Source organism: Anarrhichthys ocellatus, unplaced genomic scaffold (genome assembly GCF_004355925.1).
Source record: "Anarrhichthys ocellatus isolate YVR2014 unplaced genomic scaffold, GSC_Weel_1.0 scaffold16, whole genome shotgun sequence".
NCBI classification, from domain to species: domain Eukaryota; kingdom Metazoa; phylum Chordata; class Actinopteri; order Perciformes; family Anarhichadidae; genus Anarrhichthys; species Anarrhichthys ocellatus.
The window spans coordinates 3,506,539-3,531,120 of NW_022280046.1; the positions used below are offsets into that span (position 1 = coordinate 3,506,539).

The 24,582-nt window shown below is 43.0% G+C and overlaps 2 protein-coding genes across 2 annotated transcripts; one reads left to right on the forward strand and one right to left on the reverse strand.

Moving 5' to 3' along the window:
* The first annotated feature begins 72 nt into the window (after window positions 1-72).
* On the forward strand, window positions 73-10,747 carry LOC116388078 (anthrax toxin receptor 2-like). Its single transcript, XM_031855683.1, has 17 exons — window positions 73-386; window positions 945-1,016; window positions 1,958-2,029; window positions 2,280-2,361; window positions 2,737-2,841; window positions 3,255-3,323; window positions 4,342-4,422; window positions 4,526-4,586; window positions 5,509-5,604; window positions 6,482-6,551; window positions 8,002-8,080; window positions 8,255-8,350; window positions 8,537-8,587; window positions 9,234-9,329; window positions 9,447-9,620; window positions 9,854-9,934; window positions 10,583-10,747. Exons 1-17 carry the CDS (start codon window positions 262-264, stop codon window positions 10,619-10,621), a joined length of 1,449 nt encoding a protein of 482 aa, XP_031711543.1. The 5' UTR covers window positions 73-261; the 3' UTR covers window positions 10,622-10,747.
* LOC116388077 (ras-GEF domain-containing family member 1B-B-like) lies at window positions 8,717-24,214 on the reverse strand. The gene is made up of 14 exons (XM_031855682.1): window positions 23,999-24,214; window positions 17,636-18,193; window positions 17,391-17,513; window positions 16,878-17,015; window positions 16,467-16,682; window positions 15,717-15,791; window positions 14,071-14,163; window positions 13,845-13,947; window positions 13,536-13,615; window positions 13,260-13,355; window positions 13,065-13,160; window positions 12,596-12,719; window positions 12,402-12,474; window positions 8,717-12,287 (listed from the first exon to the last, which is right to left on the reverse strand). Exons 2-14 carry the CDS (start codon window positions 18,185-18,187, stop codon window positions 12,254-12,256), a joined length of 1,803 nt encoding a protein of 600 aa, XP_031711542.1. The 5' UTR covers window positions 18,188-18,193; window positions 23,999-24,214; the 3' UTR covers window positions 8,717-12,253.
* Window positions 24,215-24,582: the final 368 nt, after the last annotated feature.

Sequence of the window (24,582 nt, forward strand, 5' to 3'; positions counted from 1 at the left end):
TTTGAAGAATCCTGAGGGAAGTTCCGTTCTGTTTACATTGCTGCTCTTCTGACCGTGTGCAGCAGCTGTGCGCCCTGCCCCGTTCATTTCATTATGACTGTGCAGTCAGGGAACCCTCGTAGGGTACTGTGCTTCCACTCAGCAGGGATCCAACATGTGAACCGCCGGGCTGATGCTGACAAGATGATGAACACAGACTCGCAGCTGCTGATTTGGGGACTTTTTTGAAGAAACACACTGCTGATATGAAACGCACGGATTATGGATCTGATATGGATATGTTGCCAAATCCTACTTTGCCTAAGTGTTTGCGTTAATTCGTCGTTGCATGATGGCGACGACGCTTCTTGTGATGGAGCGTTTGATATTTATTTTGTTTTAGACAGGTGAGTATCTGTCTGCATGCATGTGTTTTTCTGGAATATAGGAGCCAACCGCAGGAGAGAACAATATATGAATGTCATATTTGGTACTAAAGTGCAGAGACAGCCTTGACTCAGTCCTCTCCATGTATGGCTGTGTTTAGTTCTGTTCCTCTGCTGCTTCACTGCAAACTTGGACAGAGTGTATCTTCTGTTCCGACCATCAGTGTTTGATGTGTATACTTAAAGAAAGTTCACTTTTATTGCCTTCAGAGTTCCTCTAAGTGTATGTCGTAATCAACAAACGAAGTCCATTACAGACCTTCCAACAAAAACAAATTAAAAGTTTTCTGTTTATGTCATAGCAACAACAGAATAAATCCTGCAAGACCCATTCTGCAGCATCACAACTTAATTTATGCAGTTTATACAGGCGATATAAGCTACACAAATGTGTTTTTTACACGCCTGTGCCGTCTTCAGGGCTCAGCGTGCTTGGTGTTTAATCTTGTGTTGGATATATTTGAAACTTCATGTCTGGGTGAGTGTGATTTATTGCCCCGGTGCTGCTTGTTTTTGCAGGTCAGGCAGTGTTTTTGGACATTGGAATGAGATATATGGATTTGTGGAGCAGCTCACCAACAGGTTTGTCAGGTAAATAAAGTGGCTGTTGTTTCCTTTTCTTCTCTCTCCATGCCCCTCCTCTCCTCTCACCCCCTCCTCCGATTTTGGGGGTGTCTATACTGTAAATAGCCTCGGAAAATATTGGAAGAATAAAACCAAGTTAAAAAGTGCTTTGCAGGCAAGCAGGCATATAAAATGTACTTCAGTCATATTTAAACGAATGAAAAAAATACTACTTTAAACACTGGGAAGTGGTAGTGAGCAGAAAGTAGGCCATGTTTATTTTGGGCAGCAGACATCATACAAGGCCACCAACTGATCCAAAATCCCTCTGGGTAATGGTCCAGAGGGTGTGTGTGTGCGTGTGTGTGTGTGTGTGTGTGTGTGTGTGTGTGTGTGTGTGTGTGAGTGAGATATCTTTAGGTTTAATAACAGGTTGCTAAATATGAAATCAAAACATCCAGCCAGATGTGAAAGTTGGTGCTGGCCACAACAGGCTGTCCTGTATCACTTCACAGCCTGAAGGGCAGAGAAAGGAAGTAACAGTGACAAGGTTAAGGGTTCAATTCCCTACTAAGTAAAAACAAATACAGCTTGATTATTGTAATATTAATTTTGTGATTGGTTTATTTATGTCATGTCATGTTTTGCAGCGTGGTATTATCTGCTTTGCCACATTTTGTAGGATTATGGAAAGTCATATTATATGTCTTGCTGTGTATTGTCATTTCATTACAATACATTTAATTATATCACGTTGAAAAGTCATAATGTCTTGTCATGTTCTGTTACCATGTTGCTATGTAAATCATGTATTATTGTGGCGTGCTCGGGTTTGTCATGTTGTATAATGTTGTTGGATTAGATTTAACTTTATTGCTATTTTACACAGCTAGTACCAGTACAGTACAAATGATGTGTTTTTGTACTGCAGACAGGATTCACAAGCTTCCTGTATATGTGTGTTTCAGTCCCAGGATGAGGGTTTCCTACATAGTCTTTTCAGCCAGAGCAGTTGTAATACTGCCACTAACTGGAGACAGGTACCAGTTTTCATTTTTAAAGTTTTCCTTCTTCTCTTTCTCTCATTCTCTGCCTAACTCCCTAACCCATCTTCCTCTTCCTCTTCCTCCTCCTCCTCCTCCTCCTCCTCCTCCTCCTCCTCCTCCTCCTTCTCCTCCTGCTCCTCATGGAGGAACAACATAACACAGATAACCAGATCACACAGAAACTGAGCTTTTATCAGTCTTTATTTAAACTGTGTTGTCCATGTTTTGTGATCTGGATGCGCAGGTCAAAGATAGATGAGGGTTTGGAGAAGCTGAGCCAAATCAAACCTGCTGGGGAAACGTACATGCACGAAGGCATGAAAGCGGTAGATACACTCATCTGATTGCCCTCCAGGAACCATATTTCTAACTTACCGAAAGGGGGAATTCAATACAATTAACATACTAAATGTGCTTAGTTAGAGTTTGTAAAATCTACTCTAAAACACGGCTATGTGCCTTGTATATGTTGGTCCATTCGGTCTCACTGGACACTGTAACATTCTAATAGATAAAAAAAAATAAAAAAGTAGATGTGTTATCAGATATTTCCAGCAGCTCCCCACGGGGTCTGGCAACAGAAAGTGTTTCAGCAATCCAAAACATACAACAGTCAAAGTGTCATTATCGTTTTAGAAGCAACACACGTGCACAGTGTGTGTGTGAGCTGCACTGAGTTTGTGTCAACTTTCACTCTTCAGGTGTCGGAGCAGATGAAGACACAAACATCTCCGTCATCCACCATCATCATCGCTCTGACCGATGGCAAGCTGGAGGCCTACCCCTACGAACTGACTGTACAGGAGGTACTAAACGCCTTCACTCTTTACTGAAGATAATTCACCTCTATTTTATTGACGGGTTCATGTGCTTTGTGTTCTTTTTTTGTCTTGTGTTGCAATCAAAATCAAGGTTGCTTGAGGAGACACACACACACACACACACACTTCTCAAATCATCTCTGTTGTTTTACTGAATTACGACACTTTAATAACAGTTTCAAAGATCGGAGTGTCACGTTGCGTGAAATGAGTTAGTGGCTGCATGGAAGACGCATAATTGATCACTATATGGTTTTATAGTAGTCAATTATGCTTCTTCCAATTAGCATCTGGCTCATTTCAAGCCCACAGAGAACTGAACTGATCATAAACATGGGTTTGGTGTATGTTTATAGAAGCAGAACTTTACTCAGGACTTTCTGTGTTATGCTTCCCAGGCTGACAAAGCCAGAGGGTTTGGAGCCAGAGTGTACTGTGTCGGGGTCATGGACTTTGACCACAAACAGGTAGGAGGACCTTCACATTCTTTCAGCCTCTGACTGTGAAATAACCCTGCTCTCTGTTACTGATACTGTTGGTTGTGTAAACACTGAGCTTGTATTTGTCTTTCTGTGTGTGTGTGTGTCAGCGTGTGTTAGGTTTGGTTGTGGTCAGATCTTCAATAGACGAGTTGCTTTTGGCCCCCGATTTATTAACACACCTTGACCTTGTTGCTTAGTCTGTTTGAGTTCGACTGGAACCTCCTGAGGACAGAACAGCAAGCAGCTGGCGTGGATTTGTAGTTAGAGGTTTATGCATGTGGTTTATGTAAAAACATGGAATAATGTTTGTATGGCGGCATGATTTGAGTTATCATATCCTTGGAGAGATTTGATTTGATTTGTTCCTGTGCATTGATCTGCCGTGTTTGTACCAATGCTGTGCTACGTAATATGTTCAACAGTCAACATCAGGTCATATGTTCTCCGTAATGAAATTTGCAGTGCAAAGAAAAAACTGTAATTACATTTGTTGAGAAATGTGATACTACAGCATAATTCATTTAAAGCGGCATCCGTTGTTGCACAACCCCCACCCTGAATCAATCTTTCATCACATCTCATAGTGACAGTATTGAACTGTATAATAAGTATTAATAAGCATAGCAGATTGGCTTCAAACTTTCATAACTCACGACTAGTAAAGTCTTCAGCATGTCATCGGGTTCAAGCGTTCTTCTGGCCGGTTACTGCCCGAGTGCACTTTGTGTTCTGAGGAGGAAGTAATTACATCACTCTCCAATTAAATAATGCCAGGCGCGCTTCCTGTTCTGCTATCACTACAGCGGGAGATGAAAGCTCCAGCCAGCTGTCCAGAGCTTTCATCTCCCAGAAACAGACTTTTCCTTCCTAAAAAACCGCTGCTGAAGCACTGAACCGAAACACGGAGAGGACCTCCCCAAAAGAGGCGGCAAGAAATGCGACGTTGTCTTTTGAATAAATTAATTTAAAATGCGGCTAAACCTTATTCATTTTTTTGTCTCAGCTTGCTGACATAGCAGACGGCACAGAACAGGTCTTCCCGGTGCTGTCCGGGTTTCATGCCCTCAAAGACATCGTCAACTCGGTGAGGTCAAGTCAAATATTACAATGCACAAAAACATTCATTCGGGCACGCAACATCAGGCTTCCATACTGATTACGTTACTGTCACCTGTATCTCCACACAGATCCTGAAGCAGACGTGCGCAGACGTCTTCACAGTAGAGCCGTCGAGTGTCTGTGTGAATGGTAAGTTAGGGGTGAAGAGTTTTTTTAATATAATGATGCAGGAAAAAAATTGTACGGACACTCATGGTCCCCAGAGGATGATGCCAAATGACTTCGGTGCTCGCCTAACTTCCTTTTAGCGTTAGGGATTTGTTGATTTCTCACAGCGGTCATGTCCCAATGGGAGCAACCCATTGCCTTCAAACCATCAACCAACACACACATGTACACCTCCCAAAGGACATTGTTGCAGGACACCTTAACCATAACTGTGGTCTTGTCTACACTAAAATAGTTTGTTACAGAGGTGGCTCGGTCTGGGGGTGTACTTTCAGCAGCACAGAATGAATGGTCATAGGAAAATGATAGGATTACTACAGGCAGCAGTGTGACTCTATGTACTCTATCTCAGTCTTCCACAACTACACGTTGCTACTTGTCACTTTGATCATGAAGGTGACCCTATTCTACAGTATATAGGTTCAAATACAGTATAGAATTGAGTATTTCTAACATATAGTTTCGAGAATGTTATGGATCCAAGACGAAACTGATAGAAGGGCGGGACTGAGAGAAAAGAAAAGGGCAATTATAAAACCATCTGCTAATTCAGCACCACAGACAGTGCCATGGATTTATCAACAACAAACAAATAACAACCCTCAGTCGGATAAAGGATCAATAAGTCAGGCAGACAAGACTTACATATTGTACTCAACAACCCTTCTGCCTCTGAACTCTCTCTGCTACAGGGGGATGGAGAGGGGGCGGTGGCAGGTTAACAAGGGGGATGCATTTTGGTCTTTTTGCTCATCCCTCCTCAAATCGCTCACTGTTGACTTTAATTTGCTCGATCACCATATTTGCTGTTTAGTAAATGCTGTTTCTGTTTGCTGCATTTTAAGTACTGTCCCAGCAGCATAACGTGTCCGATGTTTCTCAGAGTCTTTCAGTGTGGTGCTGAGGGGCAGTGGCTTCAGCGGATCCAGGAGGACAGACAACATGCTCTGCGTCCTCACAGTCAATCAAAAGTCATACGGTCAGTAAATGCCACGCGCTCAACACCCTCATGACTTGTGCTTCAGAGGTCAGCTGAGATACAGTTTGCTTTTGGATGCTAATGCTAAGGATGCACTCATTGTTACCCAAGTTTATTCACCAATGCCCCTATGCTGCAATGCACTTTGGGGTAACATCGTCTATGAAGGGAAATGCGATACGACGTGCAGATGTCTGTGCTGCAGTGGAAAGTCGGAGTCATGACATCCAGAAACAAAAGAGTGGCTGCTTTTTATTGACTTCAGCCAGAGAACAGAGGAGACATTGTGAGACGCAGAGGGAGGGAGAACATGTTCTGTGTCTCATTAGTCTATTAACAGATTGATGTCCTCTAATGTCACCGAGAGGACATGAAGGGATAACACATGTCCTTCTTGACTTCCAACCAGCTTGTTTTTATCTGTTCTGCTGGAATGTCTTTCTTTTTTTGCAATTGCTCTGTTGCTCTGAAGTTTTATTCTGGCTGGCAATCTGAATATACGTATATACAATTTAAAATAGTTACTGAAGGCAGCATGGCATTGCAAATTGTCAAACAAGTTGAAAGTATTGCTATGCTTAATGCGCATAAAAGAAATATAACATCATGGCAGCAAGGTACAAAGCATCTTCTCTTTGCAAATTTGCAGTGGGTAACATTAGATAATGTTCCAACATCACCAACATGTACACTCATCCATGATCAGTTAAAACGCCATAAGCACAAGCATGAATTTGTTTTGCAAGCCAAAGTGATGTGTTTTTGCTTCCATTTACAACTAAACGTTGTGTAATTTTGATATGTTTGGTCATGTTTTTATTAGACAATCCTTTCCTTTTCGGCAGTTATTCTCACAGTTTGTCTGTCTCTCTCTCAGACCAGAAACCAAAAGTAGTTAGAGACGGCTATCTGCTGTGTCCAGCTCCTGTTCTGCATGAGGTCGGACAGTAAGTTAAGTTAACACACACGCACATATGCAAAGTGTTCATAACTGTGTCAAACTGTAAATAAGATGCAAGTAAAGAAAACTGAGCTTTATGTCAGCACAAGGTTTTATTTTAAAGGAAAAACAACTCAAACTGTATTAGTATTCAAATTACAATGACAGTAGTATACAGTCACAATATAAAATCCTGGTCATACCCACAAAATAAACAGTAGTTGTAGAATTTCTTAATCTACACCTGAGAAACCACACTCGTGCTTGAACACTGACAATAGTGAGTGAAGTGTTCATTCTGCATGGTCAGTTTTCTGTCCTTTCTGTGCTGATTTGTCTCTGCCTGCTTTCTTTGTTGCACAGCAAAACCCTTGTGATTAAAATCAGCTATCCCCAAAGGCTGTGAGTTCGCTGAAATGACTTGTAGATATCAGTCATGAGCATCTCCATGCCCCACAAACTCTTGTAGTAGTTTGGCATGGCATTTCATAACCTCACTGCCATGGCATTTCTCTGACTTATAAAGGAAGTGTTTCATCAGCCCAGCGCTTATGTGGGGCAACTTTTCACAGGGCTGATGGATAGTAAATGTCTCTTTTGCAATAGTGTCACGTGTTGCACGTCTTTTCTTCCAGTAAATTCAAAGAACTATAACATTTGCAGATCATCATGCCCAAATGTATCCCTTTCAATCCATTAACATTTCTTCCTGCAGCAGGTTGAAATTAGAAACTAGAAGTCTGTTGTGTGTCTGTAATGGAGAGCGAGAACAATGTTTGCAGTGTAACTATCGGCAGCTCAAAGTGTTGTGGGAACTGAAGCCAGTCCGACCAAAATATCTCTGTGGCATTTAGAGAGCGAGCCAAAAGCTGATTTAACTTCACCCACTTCAAGCAGCGCCCTCTCTCCCCGCCATCTGTCCCCGGTCGCCTCTCACTTTCCATCAAGTCTCACCCACTCTGTAACGCTCCCTCCTTACTGAAACACTCGTGCACACACTACTGACTTTCTCAGGGACGAAGCCGAAACAATCTCTGTTGGGTCCAACCCTCAAACGTTGGAACCAAAACAATACCGAACTGAAATGGCAAACAAGGAAATCTGGTGAAAAAACGATAAGAATATGAATCGCAAGTACTTCCTTTTTCAGTGAGTCAGCGTTGGCGCTAATGTGAGGTCAACAGGGAAACTCACGAGGTTACTAAGAGACATAGCTCTACGGCAGTGCTTCTCAAACTTTGTAGTTGTTACTTAACCCCTTAATTATCAAATAAATCAATAAAAATGATATTCATCCACCATAAACGCACACGCATGCACCCTCTCATCATGGCCCTCACTGTATTTTTCCATCACTCTGATGGCTGAGAGAACATCACATGTAGCTGCTAATAGTTTGAGCAAGAAGTGTTTTTGCTTCTGGTGTTGCTTTCAGTGATTCTGTCTAATAATTGCAGATCAATCGAAGTGCTGGTCAGCCTGAACAATGGACAATCCTACATCTCCAGTCCCATCACCATCTATGCTACAACGTGTGTGAGTATAAATCATACAGCCGTACATATAGTATTCATCATATAGTACCAAAAAAAAAGAAAAACACCTTTCGTGATAGGTTGCCAGCAATATTAACAGTATCACTACAGTATAGATTCGCTGAAGTAGGCCTTGTAGAGTTGCGTGTGTCTGATTAGTGTGTGTTTATTGCAGTCAGATGGGATCTGGGTGCTCTGGTTGCTGTTGGCTCTGTTGCTGTTACTGGCTCTGGCTTTATTCTGGTGGTTCTGGCCTCTCTGCTGCACTGTGGTGAGTCTTCAGCCTCGATGTATGCGTGTAGACCTCCAGTTCAGGCCTTGTGGAAGCACAGGCCATAATTCAGTGCTATTGTTAGCCCACATGTTGCAATTTGGCCAGTGTTCCAGGAGTAACACCTAGTTATTTCTGTCCATTGACAATGTTAAGTTTATTACTTTTTCACATTATTTCTTACAGGTGATCAGAGACCCACCCCCGGCTCGCCCACCACCGCCACCTCCTGTCATTGTGAGTAGACCGCAGACTGTTGAAAAACACGCTTCTCTTACATCACTAGCAAGTTGCTGAATTGAGATTCTGAGACTGAAGTTTGGGTTCTACCACATGCTACCACCTTGGCATTGACATCGAGACATGGAAAGCAGAGTAGGGGTTTCTGGCAAAACTTCACTTATTTCCAAGATGAAAAAAGTCTGAAGAGGTCAAAACTCTTGTAGCGTAAAGAGTTAGTCCTCATAGCAGATATGATTTGTAGCACTTGGAGGAGACAAAGTTTCACCACTGCAATTGAAGTCCATGCAGGCTGGGCGCTACCATGACTCAAAAGAAGTAGTGATATTTAGACTATAATGTAGAGAAAAGTTGATTATTTCAAGGTAGAAGAAGCTGAATAAATCTCTAAGGTGTTTGAGACTTTGGTGAGGCAGCATCTACTGACTGTTGATAGTGCTGCATTGGTTTCAGCTCTCGACCAGAGGGGTTTCTGTTCTGTTGTTAGTCACGACATTAAATTATCATATTAATTAGAGGGCTTAATGACTTGCCCTTTAAATGAATCATTACAATGTTGTGTAGTATTCTAAAGTCTTAAGCCCAAAATTTGAACTGAAACTCACTGTATAGTTCTTTCAATTTATTTGTTGTTGTTTTTAAGGAGCCAGAAGACGATCTTTCACCCAAACACAGGTGGCCTACAGTGGATGCTTCGTACTATGGAGGCAGAGGTCCTGGAGGAATCAAACGCATGGAGGTAATAGAATAAAGAAACCATAATTACAATTAATTACTGTCACACATACATTTACGCTCAACTTACGGGTTATAAGACGGGTCTGTGATGTCTGTCTTTTGTACCCGTGGTCTGTAGGTGCGTTGGGGGCAGATGGGGTCCACAGAGGAAGGGTCACGGCTAGAGAAAGCCAAAAATGCTGTGGTCACTATGCCGGAGGGAGTGGAGGAGCCCATCATGCCTCGACCCCCACCACGATCTCCTCCAGCCTACAACCCCCCATCACAGTCCAAATGGTACACTCCCATCAAGGTGAGACAATAACCTCATTAATCACCAGACATTTTTGCACTGTGCAACTTTGCATATTGGTAGATAACTACCACTTTAAGTCTTAAATATGTATGTGATTCTGACCCTATAACTGCTGTTCACACACACACGTACAAATAAATGTTACGATGGCCGTGTTGTATACCGTTCTTTATCTGCATTTTTATCTCGTGTTTTTGGATTGAATTCACCTGATTTGACTTGACTTTCAGGGGCGTTTTGATGCACTGCGGGCATTACTTAGAAGACAGTATGACAGAGTGGCGATCATGAGACCAAAACCTCAGGACAAGGTAAGAAACCTCTGCAGTGTTTACCTCCGATACAGTTCAACTCGTAGGATGAAAGAAAACACGGATGCTTATCAATTCAGAACACTTTGATCATCATTCCTTCCTGCAGGACTGTCCGCAGTCACCAAGGAATAATCAAGTTTGTGTTTGCCATAAAGTGTCACCAGTTAATTTGATTAGAAGATGGACCCACCCTCTTGACGCCAAAGTGATTTGATTAGATAATAACAGATAATACAGCCCGATCCCCCCCCCCCTCTAATTATCTACCCAACAGACAAATAACAGCTCACTGCATCAACTCAGTCGTAATAAATGACGGTGTAAATATCAACACTATAAACACAGCTTGAACATGCAACAGGCGAGCCAATGTTTTAGTGTACTAATGAGATTTTGATGATTTTTTTTCATATTTTGTCCCTCTGTGTGATGTGGTCTACTGACTGAACTGATGAAAGTGCTCTAATCCAACACCAGCATTAACTCAAAATGTGATATTTCCCATTTTAAGCAAGAGTCAGATCAGTTAACACATGACACAGATCACCTCTGGTTTGCTTGTGATGTTTTATATCATATTCAGAATCTGCCACTTTATGTAATAAAATCATCTGACTGTAATGTCTGGCTTGTGTTTGTCTCCAGGGCCGCTGTATTAACTTCACCAGAGTTCAGAGTCGCTGATGTTTAACCGCGAGGATCAAGACTTTTCACTTTACTCCAGTTTTTGGCCAAAGATTAGTGACGTGTACACTCAAGAGATGATTGTTCTGATTCAACGTGTATTGTAAATAAATGTCTTTACTTATATTCTGGTGTTGTTGTTGCATTTCAGAGATCTATTACCTGTGAAGAACCCTCCAAAAAAACGTTTTAGTTATTCTGTTTATTTTGAAAGAAAAAATATAATTCTCTTTTCACAAAACCCTTCAGTACAAGTACCCTGACCGGTAGAACAAATGATACACACACAAACAAAAAGAATACATGAGAAAACACTTGTAAAATTAGCTTTTTTTAAAAATACAAAAAAACAGAACAATAGCATCACATTCACTCATAGACAGACATTTTAACAATCGCATCAAGCTCACATCATCACAGATGAGATGAAGAGGAGGATGTTTGTATCCAAGCTGCACATATCAGACACGCATCAGTCTCTGTTTCATTCAGACACAAAACACTTCCTTGTCATACATGAACTGGTGTTGTATTAACAAAACTAGCTTACCAACACAAGAGCCAGCCAACCAGCAACAAGCTCACGGTGACACTTCAGAAAAAAGTACGTAAAGAAAAAAAAAACACATTTTTTTAACCTTCTGATACAAAATACAATTTAATACTGTATAGAAAGACGCCATAAAATAGGAGTCACCATATCCTATAGTACAATACACAAGAACCCACTGAAGTGCATTTGATTTAACTTGCATGATTAGCATAATGTTGCACCACCAATACGCAGTCAAAGTGCACACACATCACAGAATGGTTAGAACCCAATAGCTTGCAGCGGTTTTGGGAATGTTCAGCTGATGGATCGACTTGCATTTAAGGTTTTTTTTAAATTAGATCAAAGGCTCGAATGACCCGGAAACAGCCGGATATTGATGCTGTGTGCAAACTGAGAGAGAAAATGGAAAGGATGTGGTGCGGTTGCTGCTCACGGTGTTGCCATTACAATCAAGCACTCAACAAGACAACACTGCAGGAAAACACCACTTCTGAAAGCAGCAGTCAGCCTGTTACTTATAATACAAATCGATGATCGTCCTTTCAGAGTGCATCTCTCCTCTCTCCGCGGGTCCCGGGCTAAATGTAGCCAGGATGTCCGTAGAGAAGCAGTGCTGATGTTACAATGTAACCAATCGGGGTCCACATCCGTCTCATTCAGAGTCGGAACCGGCCCTTTGCGCTTCCACAGCACGGGTCCCTCAACAATATGTTGTCGCCATGATAGAAGTCCACTGGTAATATGAACAAAATCCACACGTTTGACTACTTCTGCAGTCATATGAAATCCTCTTAAGTGCCTTGGACAGAGCTGATGTTGAAGAAGAAGCTCAGCTGATGATCCAAATCAGTACTCCGAGCTCTTCTTGGGACTCACGAGGTTTCGGTACTTCTTGTGAGCTGAAAGCCCATGTGCTGCAGCGTAGTATTCCGTTGATCTGTGAGAGTACGGGCCCGGCTGCGTTTGTTCTCCAAGGGAATGTAAAAATGTGTCCATGAGATAATTATGCAGGAACCTGTAGCTTTAAAATACCTCGTTCATTTACAGTCTGCAGAGCAGAGGAGATTGTCGCTCTCTTAGGACCGATTCTCTCGATGCAGAAGGGAAGATCTGTGAAACAGAACCCAGATCATCAGTTATTATCATAGCTGATTAAATATGTTGTCGTTGAGGTAGTTTAATGTTTTTTTCAGTGTGTGCACTTGTGTGTGCGTGTACACCCACCTAAGAGACCTACGACTGTCTTTCTCCATGTGGTTCTCAGGTCCTTCGCTCTCATACGAGGCCAGGTGCAGCTCTGCAGCAGTAAAACAAGACGAAGCCTGAGTTTGATTTGTTCTCCAACTTGGTGACTAGACGCGGCGGTCATGCAATTTATATACACGATTAGATAAATACGGAGAAGATCGCGTACTGACCGTCTTCGCTGAAGACAGGCGTGGTGACGAGGTACTGGAGGATCCGGCGGTCTCTGTCGAACGGACAAATCACCTGACGCCAAACCAGGAATTCGCTCACCTGCTTTGCAAGCTCCCAAAGTTTCTGTTGAGACATAAAGACAACAGACTTTATTAACACTGATACCGATTTAACAGATGCTTATCCAAGAAATACACAAAAAAACACATTTTGTAGCATTATCACACCATACTGTGAGAAGAGGATTTCAAAAAAACAGTCAGAGTTTCTTAATGTCATCTCAAAAGAAATAGAGGGAACTGTAGTGCTCGTTTTAAAGCACAAGGGGGCGCCATTACACACCTCTTGAAAAGCCTCTTCTCAAAGCCATAACTATGACTGTGGAGCAGTTACATAATTTCACAGTGAATGGTCGAATCTTACGCTCTTGGAATTAGCTTTTAACAATGTTTGTTACTGTGGACTGACCTCAAAGTTGATGTGCCCGTTGGTCAGCCTGCTGGCACAGCCTTCATTCAGGAAGTAGATGTCTTTAATGAGGAGACTGAAGAAAGGGATCACAATCTGGAGGACAGAGACAACAGCCGGTTTGAACTTGACATTTTACACTCGGGATAGCAGGATGTCTTTGTCTGTCCAGAAGACTCCCGTGTGCCCTCTTACCTTCTCCTGGCTGCTGTGTGCCGTCTCAGACCTCTGGGTGGCGCCGCGGAGCGCCGTGCGGTAGTTGCTGAAGTTACTGGACGGGTCCATCTGGTGCTGAGTGAGGTCAGACAAGAGCCAACGTTGATCAAACACATACATGCGTGCACAAAGTTTTCCGCCCACTAAGAGCTGGGAGTCAACTTAAAATAAATCAAAATCTATTGAAAAGTACAAAATAATACATGTACCAGGGAATCACTGGTGTGTGCAGATGATGTATGCAGGTTTTCTTACCTCCAGGATTTCAAACTTGTCGGTATTGACTTTACTCCAGGTTTTCCTCAGTCTGGCAACAGGACTCATGTTCATCCCGGCTGAAAGACAGAGAAACTATGTAAGTATATGAAGCAAACTCAAGTTTACTTCCTTGAAACTCCAGCTGGCACTGTGACCTGAATTAGATTTGTCTAATGTGTCTATTCAACAAAGAAATGGTGGGAACCACAATGTACATCATTGCCCAGAAATCACCTGTCTTTTTAAAACAGTGTGGAGAGGCAGAGCTATGTTGGATGCTTTCATTTTTTCGGTCAAAATACTCACTGATGATGGCCATGAGGGAGTTGAAATTGCCGATGTTGAAGCACTCCTGAGCCACATCAATGAAGAACTCTATGATACGTGCTCGGTGTTTCTTCTTCACTGGCTGTAATGACAGAACACGTGAGTTTTTAGAATGGAGGCCATTGAACAACAAAAGCTTTGGCGTGGGTGAAACAGGGAGGGCCCCCACGTTATTTCTGAACTGTTCCTTTTAAGAGCAACGCACCATACAGATCTCCGTGGCCACCAGGAAACTCAGTCTGTTGAACCAGTTGACGTAGGCCTCCAGGTTGCTGGTTTTACGCTTCCGGAAGAAACCCTAAAAAACAAAAGGTTAGGAGATGACATGGTAAAAATGCAAGCATAAAAATGATACATTTGTTTGTGTGTTTTCTAGTTTTATACCACGTTTCTGTTAGTATTTCATTATTTGTGAGAACTGTGGTCTTGTTTGTTAGAAGTAAGAACATAAAGTAAACCACTTAGGAAAATAAAGGGATTCTGTGTAGAAAAACAGCAATGTAAGGCAGATATTTGTCATAAATGTGTCATAAATGGGAAAAAAAGGCCTTTACTAGCATTAATACACAACAAATGTAAATACTGAGCTGACTCCAGCCGCCGAGGAAGATATAAATGAAAGCCTCATAAAAAGCTAGCAAGTAGATCTCGAGCTAAGATTTCGTTTTTTATATTCTTTTTGCCATTCTTTTCTGCATCATCATTTTTTCAAGACTATCCAATAAATAATTTCACAAAAAAAAAAAAAAGAAATACAATGAGGCAGCGCTGCTACTCTGCAATTTCCTTTGTAAATGGATCCTGACAGCCCTCACACCCACACAACCTGTGGCCCTGCACAGTGAAGCCTGTGACGTCTCTGTTGTTATTTCCATCTCATTTCCATCTGCTTCTGGGTCTTTTGGTTTTGTGTGAGACAATCGGTGGTGAACCTGTTTGCCGGGGGGCACTGTTATATAAATAAACATTAGAAAAGCTGCTGTATAAAATAAAAACTTGTGATGACGTAATCCCGCCGATTCACGGCTCTATTAAGTGCTTACACAACACCAGCAGCCCACTCCACTCCAAACTTCCCCTTTACACTTCAGGACCCCTAACGCTGACTAAACCGCTCTTTTATACAAAGTGGGTCTTATGTAACTGCCGCAGCGCCGCTGAGGACTGAAATGCGGCTCGGTCACAAACAGCGGCTGAAAGCTTGTTCTCAGCGACGCTGATTGAAAGTGACCCTTCAGCTGACTCACAGGGCCACTTAGGAGGGAAAAGAGCCCTTCAGATACACTTAGACTTACGCATAACGGCTCTTTCATACTGTGTTTGATGCATTTTCAAAAGCTACATACAAAAAAAAAAAAACACTAATTCCCCAAATCTGCCAGCAGGATCTTTCATGTGGCTTCGAAATCAAATTGAACTGAAGCAGACCACAAATTAAATTATCAAAGAAGACCGAAAACTGAGACGCTTGAAGTAAAAATGACTACAATCTGGGACTTTTCTTCATCCTTTCTTTGATGCTGATAATAATAATAATAATAACAATAAAACGCTGTATACTTAAGCTGTCTTTGAACAGAAACACTTAAATGCAGCAAGCCATAGCTATTAGATCCATCTATTTACTCATTCTGACTGATATCATCCATTACATCTTGTAGTAGAAAGACAGCTTTATTAATTTCCAAATCATTTTAATCAGGATAATTTAATACTAGAGGGGAAAAGTAAAGAAATGAGGTACACGTTAAATAGGTTTTCTGGTAGAGAGGTTAGATATTATTATTTAGTGTCTAATTGTCTCACAGGCTCGTGTTTGGGATAATGCAAAACACTGAAACTCAATTGTACCTTGTGGTTCTCCAAAGGATCCTTCCTGGCGAATGTTTGGATGAACTCCTCGGGACCGATAAAACTCAGTCTGTCCTGAAGGCGGAGAACAGGGACAGGAAACAATCAGGACAATAATAACAGCAATACATGAGAGGGAGATGAATAACAGAAACATTACGAGAACAAGAAAAGGGAGATGCTTGAGAACAAAAAAAAGAGATGACAACATAACTGGAGATGGTGATGGAAACAAAGGAGAGCTATGACTTTATGAAGGGTCATCACAAATAACAAAAAAGTTACACATAAATTAAAAAAAACTACAAAAATATGCTGACTGTCGGAATTAACCGCACATGACTGAAAGCATCTTAGCCTCATATAAAATGATAATATTAATAAACTTTCTATTTTAAAAAAGACCACAGAAAGGGGTTTATGGGAAAACAATAAAACCAAGAAATAACAATCGTAAAACAAAACTGTAATAAGTCAACACATGAGCAGGACACAGACAGAAAAGAAGACAACTTAACACTTGAACATTTTCATTAAGCCTATAAACGTGTTCTTAAACGCTGCCTTTACACCACCAACGTAATAAATTCACTAGATTGAGATGAATAAAAAAAAGGCCTGTAAAGTAGTAACCGCATGTCAAGATATAAAAGACATGTGAGAACATCAGAGAGACACGACTGCACATTTGCCTCCTAATGGTTACACAGGAGACGTCGCTCCAAATAAGAGTCCCGGATCCCTTCTTACCAGTTCGATGTGCGTGAGCTGCTGGGCGAGGACGAAGGGGTCGTCACACACGCTCATCACGTCGCCGCGCTGACCCGAGGCCTGTTTGCTTTTCAGGGAGGCGGGCCGCTCCGTCGCCACGGCGTTGAGCGCCGACACGGCCTCCTCGTATTGGCCGAGGGCAGACAGCCGTTTGATCAGCCGCTGGGTCATCTGCTGCATGGCTCGCCAGGAGTACTGGAAGCACAACGCGGATCATTAGACATCAATCGATCCAGCGTATTCATACGGCACATTTCATACAACAGCCAGATATACTTGTCGTGGAAAAAAATTGTAGTTTTCTACATCGATACTCAAACCGGGAAATTTTCCACGGCCGATACTAGCTGACATAAAAGAACAATTAGCCGCACTAGATTTAGCACTGACCTCGTCTCCTCGAGCCACGTGGTGCGTCATGTCCTTGAGGCAGCGCATCATCCTCTCGTCCCTGAAGTCGTACGGAAACGTCTCCGTCCACTCGGTCAGCAGCTGCACCAGCTTGGGCGCCACCTCACGGAAACGGATCTAAAAAAAAAACAAACATCCCACAGCATTTATGAATATAATCTGTCTTTCTGACACAATATGCTGCTGTTAGTTGTTCGTTTGTTTACTTCATTGTTCCCATTAAAGGTGTTTCCTTTCATTTTTATTCCTCTTGTGTCAATTTGAGCCCTCTCTGTCTGTCGGGAAATTTCTTTTGCTTATGAAATAGTCGATAAATATTCTCTCCTAGCAATGAATTACAGAGGTTTGTGTCTGTGGGTGAGAGTGTGTGGTGATGTTGTGGTGGGTGTGAGTTTGTGTGGAGGAGAGAGAGTGAAGTGAAGACAAATTATAGCTGTGTGTATGTACGTGAGTGAGTGTGTGTGTGTGTGTGCGTGTGTGTAATCCGCCCACCTTGTCCAGCAGGGCGTCTCCGGACCGCTGCTGCTCCACACACAGGTGACAAACCCTCGTCATGAGCTCGTACGGGTGCAGGAAGAGGCGTGAGCTCAGCAGGAAGGTGAACACATACGACCTCTGATGATGAGGAAACACAACAACGGGTTGGAACACACACGCACGCACACGCAGGACAGCTGACATCTTTCAACACAGCTAGTCTTGTTTACAACCACTAAAACCACTTTACTGGCACTTACGTCGGGGTAGTAGTCGACTGTGGGAACCAGGTGCTGGATCAGGGCCTCGAGGGATGCTGAGACCAAACTGTTGTCGTGGTAACACATCTCCCCGTAGCTAGCGGTGACGCCGTGTCCGTACCGCCGTCCTTTCGCCGCGACGGAGTTGTTGCGAGAGGACTGCTCGCTGCTGCCGCCGCTGCTGCTGCTGTTGGTGGTGGTGTTGGTGGTGGTGTGGCGGTACGCCCGTCCGGGACAGGAGGTGCTGTGCTGCCGGGGGCTGTGGGGCTGCGGCGAGGAGTACGGGTTCTCTGAAACGGCGCCGCTGCTGTTGTAGTGGTGCTCCCTGGCGGTCGAGGAGGAGACGGAGGAGCTGCGGTACGAGGTGTGAGGCTGCGGCGTGTCGTAGGGGTTCTCTGCGGAGGAGTAGGCGCCATTGCAGACGTTCTCCTTCGTGGGCGTTGGGGCAGCGCCGTTGTGGTACGGGCTGTGGGGCTGAGGGTGGTTGTTGTTGGTGTTGCCGTACGGAGCGCAAGAGCTGAACTTTCCAGCGTACGGCGTTGTGGGAGGCATGGTGACCTGTAGAAAAGACACAAGGTGGAGGTCAAATCAGGGAGTATAGCATATGATACATATCATATGCTATACTCTGAGAACCACTGACCTAATACACCCAGAGGAATTAAAGAGGTAACAACTGTCTAAAACAGTGTAGACAATCTATTCAATTCATACTAATTAAAAAAATCAGCAAATCTACACATTGAAAAAGCTGTAACCGGCACATAATAACGAATTATTTTGTTGAATGATCTTCTGTCGAATGGCTAAGCAATCATTTCACTAATAGTTTCAGCAGTGGCATTAATTATGGTACTACATGCTTTATGGTTATAAATGATACTTTCTCTCTTCATTATGACATCAAACACCAATATTCACTGCTGTTGCACTGACTAGCTTCCAGTTAACATTAGAAATCGCTCTACTACTATCTGAATCACAAACCACGACTACAAATGTCTCCTGTAGTTTTGCTGCTATTGCACCGTGACACAGCCTCCCTCGCTCCCTTGGAATGTGGCTGGTGTTTGAGCTGAGTCCACATGTTGTGAAAATATCTTGTTTGAGCAACTTGATCACACAAAGCGGAGACTTAGAAGCGTCTGTGAACGTAATTGCACTTAATCACATAATTTTACCCCTCCTCTGTTTACCGTTTTGGCTTTGAATTTTGAAAGATACCTCCTTGTGAAATTCACTTTCCTGAAAAGCTATTTGAAGGTAAAGTCTATTTTACAAATAGGTTTTTTAAAGCCTACTTTTGCACTGTTCTGCTTTATTGTATGTGGTATTTTGTATTTTTCAGGGCGGCATAAGGGGTTGGGGGAAATAGGCCAACAGATGGATGATCTCAAGACAGCAATGATTTTTTTTTTTTTGCCTTAATGGTGTAGATAATTGGATTTGAGGTTGGTAAGCTGATCCCAGATCACCACCAAGGCGTGCTTTAACTCTGGAGCCATCTTTATCCCGCTACTGTTGTCTGTCTAGGAACCACATGTCAGCGTAAAACGAAGCCGTACACACATGCACGCACGCCGTGCCAGAAAACACAACCCTGCAGGAATCCAGCCGACTTTTGTTTGTCCATCGCAGCGCCGACAGAGGAGTGTCTGCCCGAGCCAACATCTTACACACACATACCCATGTCCACCATGGCGCCAAGCCCCATGCCGGTGTAATCCAAAAACACACACACACACATGTCACACATAAACAAATGATGGCTTGAGCGACGCACACACACACACACACACACACACACACACACACACTCCCGTGTACCACAGCGCCTGGCGTCCTGCCAGTGTCAGCCAGTCCAGTGCCAGCCCGTCTTCTGAACTCTGTGATCTCTGCCTGCTGTTTTCCTTCTAACTCGGTTAAAAGATTAGACTGGCTTTACCTTCCTAAAGTTACAATATAATATAATCTGGAAAAGCTCCGGAGGTCAAGTTGAGATAAGGCATCTACCGAGTAATATTTACACCAGTTAGGACGCCGTTTATTTAGCCTCCAAGCCTCTGTTTTGCATTGAAAGGTGACCTCACGCAAAAAATGGGAAACGCATCTAAAAACTGTTTTTCCAGACTGACTTCCTGAAAAGTTGCCCCTTTGGATAGTTTGCGGCTTTCCATGTTGCAGCACCGACATTTTACTCTCTCCAAATCATAGGTTGGGCTCTCCATGGACGCCTTAATGATGGTGTTTGGGAGCGTAATTTCATATTGAAAGCATTGTTTAAAAATCTCTTATTTGTAAACTTTGAAAAAGTGCAGCCTTACAAAAGGGATTTCATGTGTGTCGTAAAGAGCAGAAATGTTAACTTTCTGTTCGAACACTATCCCAACAAAAACCAAAAAGGATACAGTTTCATGCTCCTGTGCTGAAGTTCTTAAAATACTAAGCATTGCACGCTTTATAGTGCATTTTCCCTGCCACTGGCATCCGTTTCATATTGTGACAACAAAACAATATCTCCTGTTTGACAAATGGCCCCCGACTGCAGCGTCTGGTGCCTGAAGTGCTATAACCCGGTTCATCAAAAGGTTCAAACTAATTGAACGTTTGATGGAGCTGCAGGCAAATATCATCTGCTAATGGATTTAACACCAGGCTGCTTCAAAGACACAACCTCATATGAAGGTTTCAGTGAATTTGACACTTTTGTGAATGCTGCCTATTAATAGTTTTAGTGTCTTTTTTTCTACCATGCATGAAAGGAATGAATTGTTTAAGGTGCATTTGCTTTGCAGCTGGACGGGCTTCCTTTTTGGATCCCTGCAGAGACACCGAAGCATTGACGGCTTGAGACCAACTTCACTCCAGTTGGTTCCAGAAAACAACCAAAAATATTTCAACCTTAGGAAGACCATTTTTTTTCTAACTCACACAATGTGGTTTAAAAAAAAAAGGTACAGCCAGCAATGCTGGGACCAGTTATAACAGGAGGGGGGAGAATGAGGGGGGGGGGGGGAGTCTTCAACAATAGAGGTATTATCTATCCTGTCATTAACGACCGCACAAAGACCCCCGGGAAGAGATCACAGCACATCAGACACACACAGCAGCTTTCACACACACACACACACACACACACACACACACACACACACTCGGCTGGCCACCGTCAGGACGCATGACGCCCCGTCTCTGCACGGAATAGAAGCTGGGATCATCTTCACATCACCAATACGAAGCAGACTTTGTTATTCTTCTGTAAGGTGTGAACTCTTATTACACCTTTACAGACATCATCTATACTGTGAGGTCATGCGCCATAATTATATATTGCCAAGTGCAATAAAAACGGTACAGGGAGCTATCTTGGTGACTTCGGTAAAGGAGCCTATCGAAACTCACGTATTGACATAAGCCGATATAACGTCACGTGCGCTCAAGGGCCTCAAGCAGCTCTAACTTGGTGTACTGAGGGAATACACACAAAATAGATTATGAAGCATAACAGTTGTAATCATGCGTCACGGTGTGTAAGCACCCTGCGGCTATCTTAGTCCGTCTAAATTGTCCTGACTCAACTGACCCCAGAGTGAATGTGACCTAATAATAGCCAGCGCTGAAACCGGCTGAAACCCCCCCCCCCTGAAGCTTAACCACAACAGGAGCTGAAAGGAACAAGAGAAGATTTGTTTGCAAAGACTTTTTTTTTTTGTTTTTTGTGCCGTCTAATCACATTGGAGGTCTTTAAGCGGGGCCAGGAGCCAAGAAAACACATTCAACAAAGTTCAGCACGTAGGTGAAAACCGCGGTGTGGACACATGGCGTGAGAGGAAAAAGGCACCTGATAAGAAGACCTGTAAAGCAGTTTATCAGAGCGGTAAAAGGTCGATGCATTGCTATCTTTTGTTCTACTTTGCACCGTATGTACTTCAACACGAATAAGTTACGGCAGGTTACAGGCGTCTTCGTCTGGGGGGAAACCCTTCACAGTCAGCCTTAAATCGTGACAATAAATGAGGTTAAAGTCCAGGCTGAGCTCATAGCACTTCCTCGTGGTTTTGTCAAATCTGCACACTGGACAAGTTTGCCACATAACAAACAATCAGCCCTTTAAAACAGCACTACGCAGAAGTCCTGTACAGTAAGATGGGGCCATGTAACCTGCACTAAAGCATGTATACACCAAAAGAAAAGCCAAGCAAGTCCATCTCTCTCTGGAGAGGGGGCTGTGCGCCCTGCTGTTTCGAGGATTTCACTGTCAAACTGTAATTTATTACTTCCTGGAGGAGGAGAAGTGGCTATACTTGACTTAGGAATGCCATTTAGGCCACATAGGATGAATCCTTGATGCCTCAATTAGCAGTCTTATCTTCATTTTGTGAGGGTGTACCTTAAGAGCGGCCTACTGAAACTTTTAAATACAATCAGACCTGACTAGCTCACCACATCTTGTTGGTAACTTTGAATTATGCGAATACATATGATAGATAGTAATTAGCTAGTGTATAAATTGTTACTACTTGATGCACTTGTCTGTCTCTTCGTCTGTATGTAAGAACATACGACTTAACTGCTGAATACAAGCATCATTCAAGATGTCATTTTCTGCTTGTTGGCTGTTCCAAGCATAAGAACCTGGAGCTGCCTTTCTATACCCATAATCCTTTGTGTTTTGGGGTTGTTTCCCCTTCACTTTGTAAGACGTATGAATGAAGATTCAAACAATCTGCACCACCAGTTCTCATGTTTGAGGTCTGAGACTCAAACTTTCGGGCGACCACCAGAGTTTAGGTGTCGTCATCACCGGACCAAACGAGACAGAAGTAGAGTAAGGCGTAGGAGGGGGGGGGAACAAATGTAATCTCATGGGTCAGGTGAGGCCTCCAGCCTCTGTGAAAACACTAGACGCTGGGACCCGCTGACCACTTCAAAAACCAGCACCTGCAACTACATCTGATAGACGGGCAAACAGAACCGGATACAGACCCCAGCGCTCAGATTGGCTGGAGAGATAAGGGGAATACAATTCACCCACTGCTGGTCTTGGTTTTTTTAATCTTTTATTCCCACACACACTGCATTCAAGCACGCATTCCCTTGTGTGTAGGCTCCACACACACACACACCCCCACAGGGTTAGAAGTGCATGGAGGCACACAAGAACACACATGCACCTGTCCCTTGCATGTTCTGGTAGGCTAGTACAGTATTAACCTAGTGTCAGAAAGGATAAAGACCCATTATCTCCTCTGCTGCTGGGATAGAATAAACCTATAAGCTGGTGTAAGGGGTTCTCCTTCACACAGATACACATTTACTGCCTATAAACCGACAGAGCTCACACACCACTGCCTCACAACACAACACACGCATTTCATAATGAGATCAGAGTTGTAAAACGTTAAATGAGCAGTTTTCAGATCAGTTAAAGTCCAAAAATGTCGCTTGTGTTGGTCAGACTGCCTTTGTGTTAATCATCAAATAAGGTAAACCATTAAATTTGAGGTTTATTCAAGCAGCCTGTCTCGCTCATTTCAGCAAGTTAAGGGACCACTGGTTTATATATGTGTGTGGAGGGAATAAGGCTGTTTAAAGTCTGTTTGGCCAGAAGAACACACGCTTTCTCTCCTTCTTTTTATTCTTTTCCCTACAGACACACACACACACACACACACACACACACACACACACACAATCTGTTAGTCTCTCTCACAACACACACACACACACACACACACACACATACACACCATTCCTGGTCTACATTATGGGTTTCTAACTGAGTCATAACACAGTAAAAGTAAAAGCTGACTGTGAAAATGCCATGCTGTGTAACCACAGTCCCATCACAGGTGCTGGTGAGTAACGTTTGTGTGCGAGTCTGACAGCCAGCCTAATTATAAACTCACATGGGCGGTAAACAATAACAACAACAACAAACGTAGCTAGGAGGAAGAGAATAGAATCAATTGAGGGACATAAATTGGGATTAAATTGGATTTTTAAACACCACAAGGCTGAATGAAGGCTTTTGAGGTGACATGATTTTTTTTTATTTTGCTGATAAAAGTTTCATTTCAGAAAATGTTGTTTGTTATAAGCCACGAGATAAACCTTAATAAGGATATACAGCATCATGGGCAACTTAGTGACGTTAATACATGAATGCAATGAAACAAAACTTTGTCAATAAATAAATAAATAATAAAAGATTGCGATTCTAAACTTTATTTCTATAAAGGTAAATATGGTCTCACCATCAGGTATTGCATACCAGAACTGTATCTAGTAAAAACAATGATGTCACTCTGAGCAAGATGAAAGTTAATTGTCTCCATGAATAACCCCATCATCCACACTCACCGCTGATGTGATGCAGCTCAATGTCCGACCGCAATATCTTTCATTGGCAGAAACAGTTGCAAAAGCGAAGAACCGAAACTATCCAAACTGTGAGGAATCTCCGCCGTCCGTTACGCGCCCGGGATAAAGCGGCACGGATAGAGTCTTTCAGCAGAATGTCTGCACCGTGCTCTCCTCCATTGTGTCCACCGCTTCTTGATATTTGACTCAATTTGAACCAGGCAGCGCCGTAATGATCCTCACAGCGAGGCGTATTCAAATGACTTCCATTGAGCCGGGAAAACCGGCCAATCGCTGCGCGGAGGCGGGCGCCTCTGGGGGCCACGCGGGCCAATCGCGGGGGAGGAGACGAAAAATCGAAATCTCCGGAGAATCTGATTGGCTGGCCTCCCGTCTGTCGAATTCCTTTCTTTTCAACCGCAGCAGCGAATGTTTTTGTTGGAGAGCTGAAATATGGAAGGTGTAAGGTTTCCTCCCGGAATGCGTGCATGTGTGTGTGGTGGTAAGATGGTCTCAGTAGCTTAAAAATCAAGGGTTTATAAAAGTATAAGCTTCCTGTTTTGTTTTGTGTTTATCACATTTAA

What these genes read in the sequence shown, in the direction of transcription:
- LOC116388077 (XM_031855682.1), bottom strand. Translation starts at nt 18,187, where the DNA reads ATGCCTCCCACAACGCCGTACGCTGGAAAGTTCAGCTCTTGCGCTCCG. An exon ending in CAGTCGACTACTACCCCGAC is followed by an intron (nt 17,514 to 17,635) that starts GTAAGTGCCAGT and finishes CCTCATCATCAG; the next exon opens with AGGTCGTATGTGTTCACCTT. An exon ending in CACACAGCAGCCAGGAGAAG is followed by an intron (nt 13,161 to 13,259) that starts GTAAGAGGGCAC and finishes TCTGTCCTCCAG; the next exon opens with ATTGTGATCCCTTTCTTCAG.
- LOC116388078 (XM_031855683.1), top strand. Translation starts at nt 262, where the DNA reads ATGGATCTGATATGGATATGTTGCCAAATCCTACTTTGCCTAAGTGTT. An exon ending in CTCACCAACAGGTTTGTCAG is followed by an intron (nt 1,017 to 1,957) that starts GTAAATAAAGTG and finishes TGTGTGTTTCAG; the next exon opens with TCCCAGGATGAGGGTTTCCT. An exon ending in GACCAAAACCTCAGGACAAG is followed by an intron (nt 9,935 to 10,582) that starts GTAAGAAACCTC and finishes GTTTGTCTCCAG; the next exon opens with GGCCGCTGTATTAACTTCAC.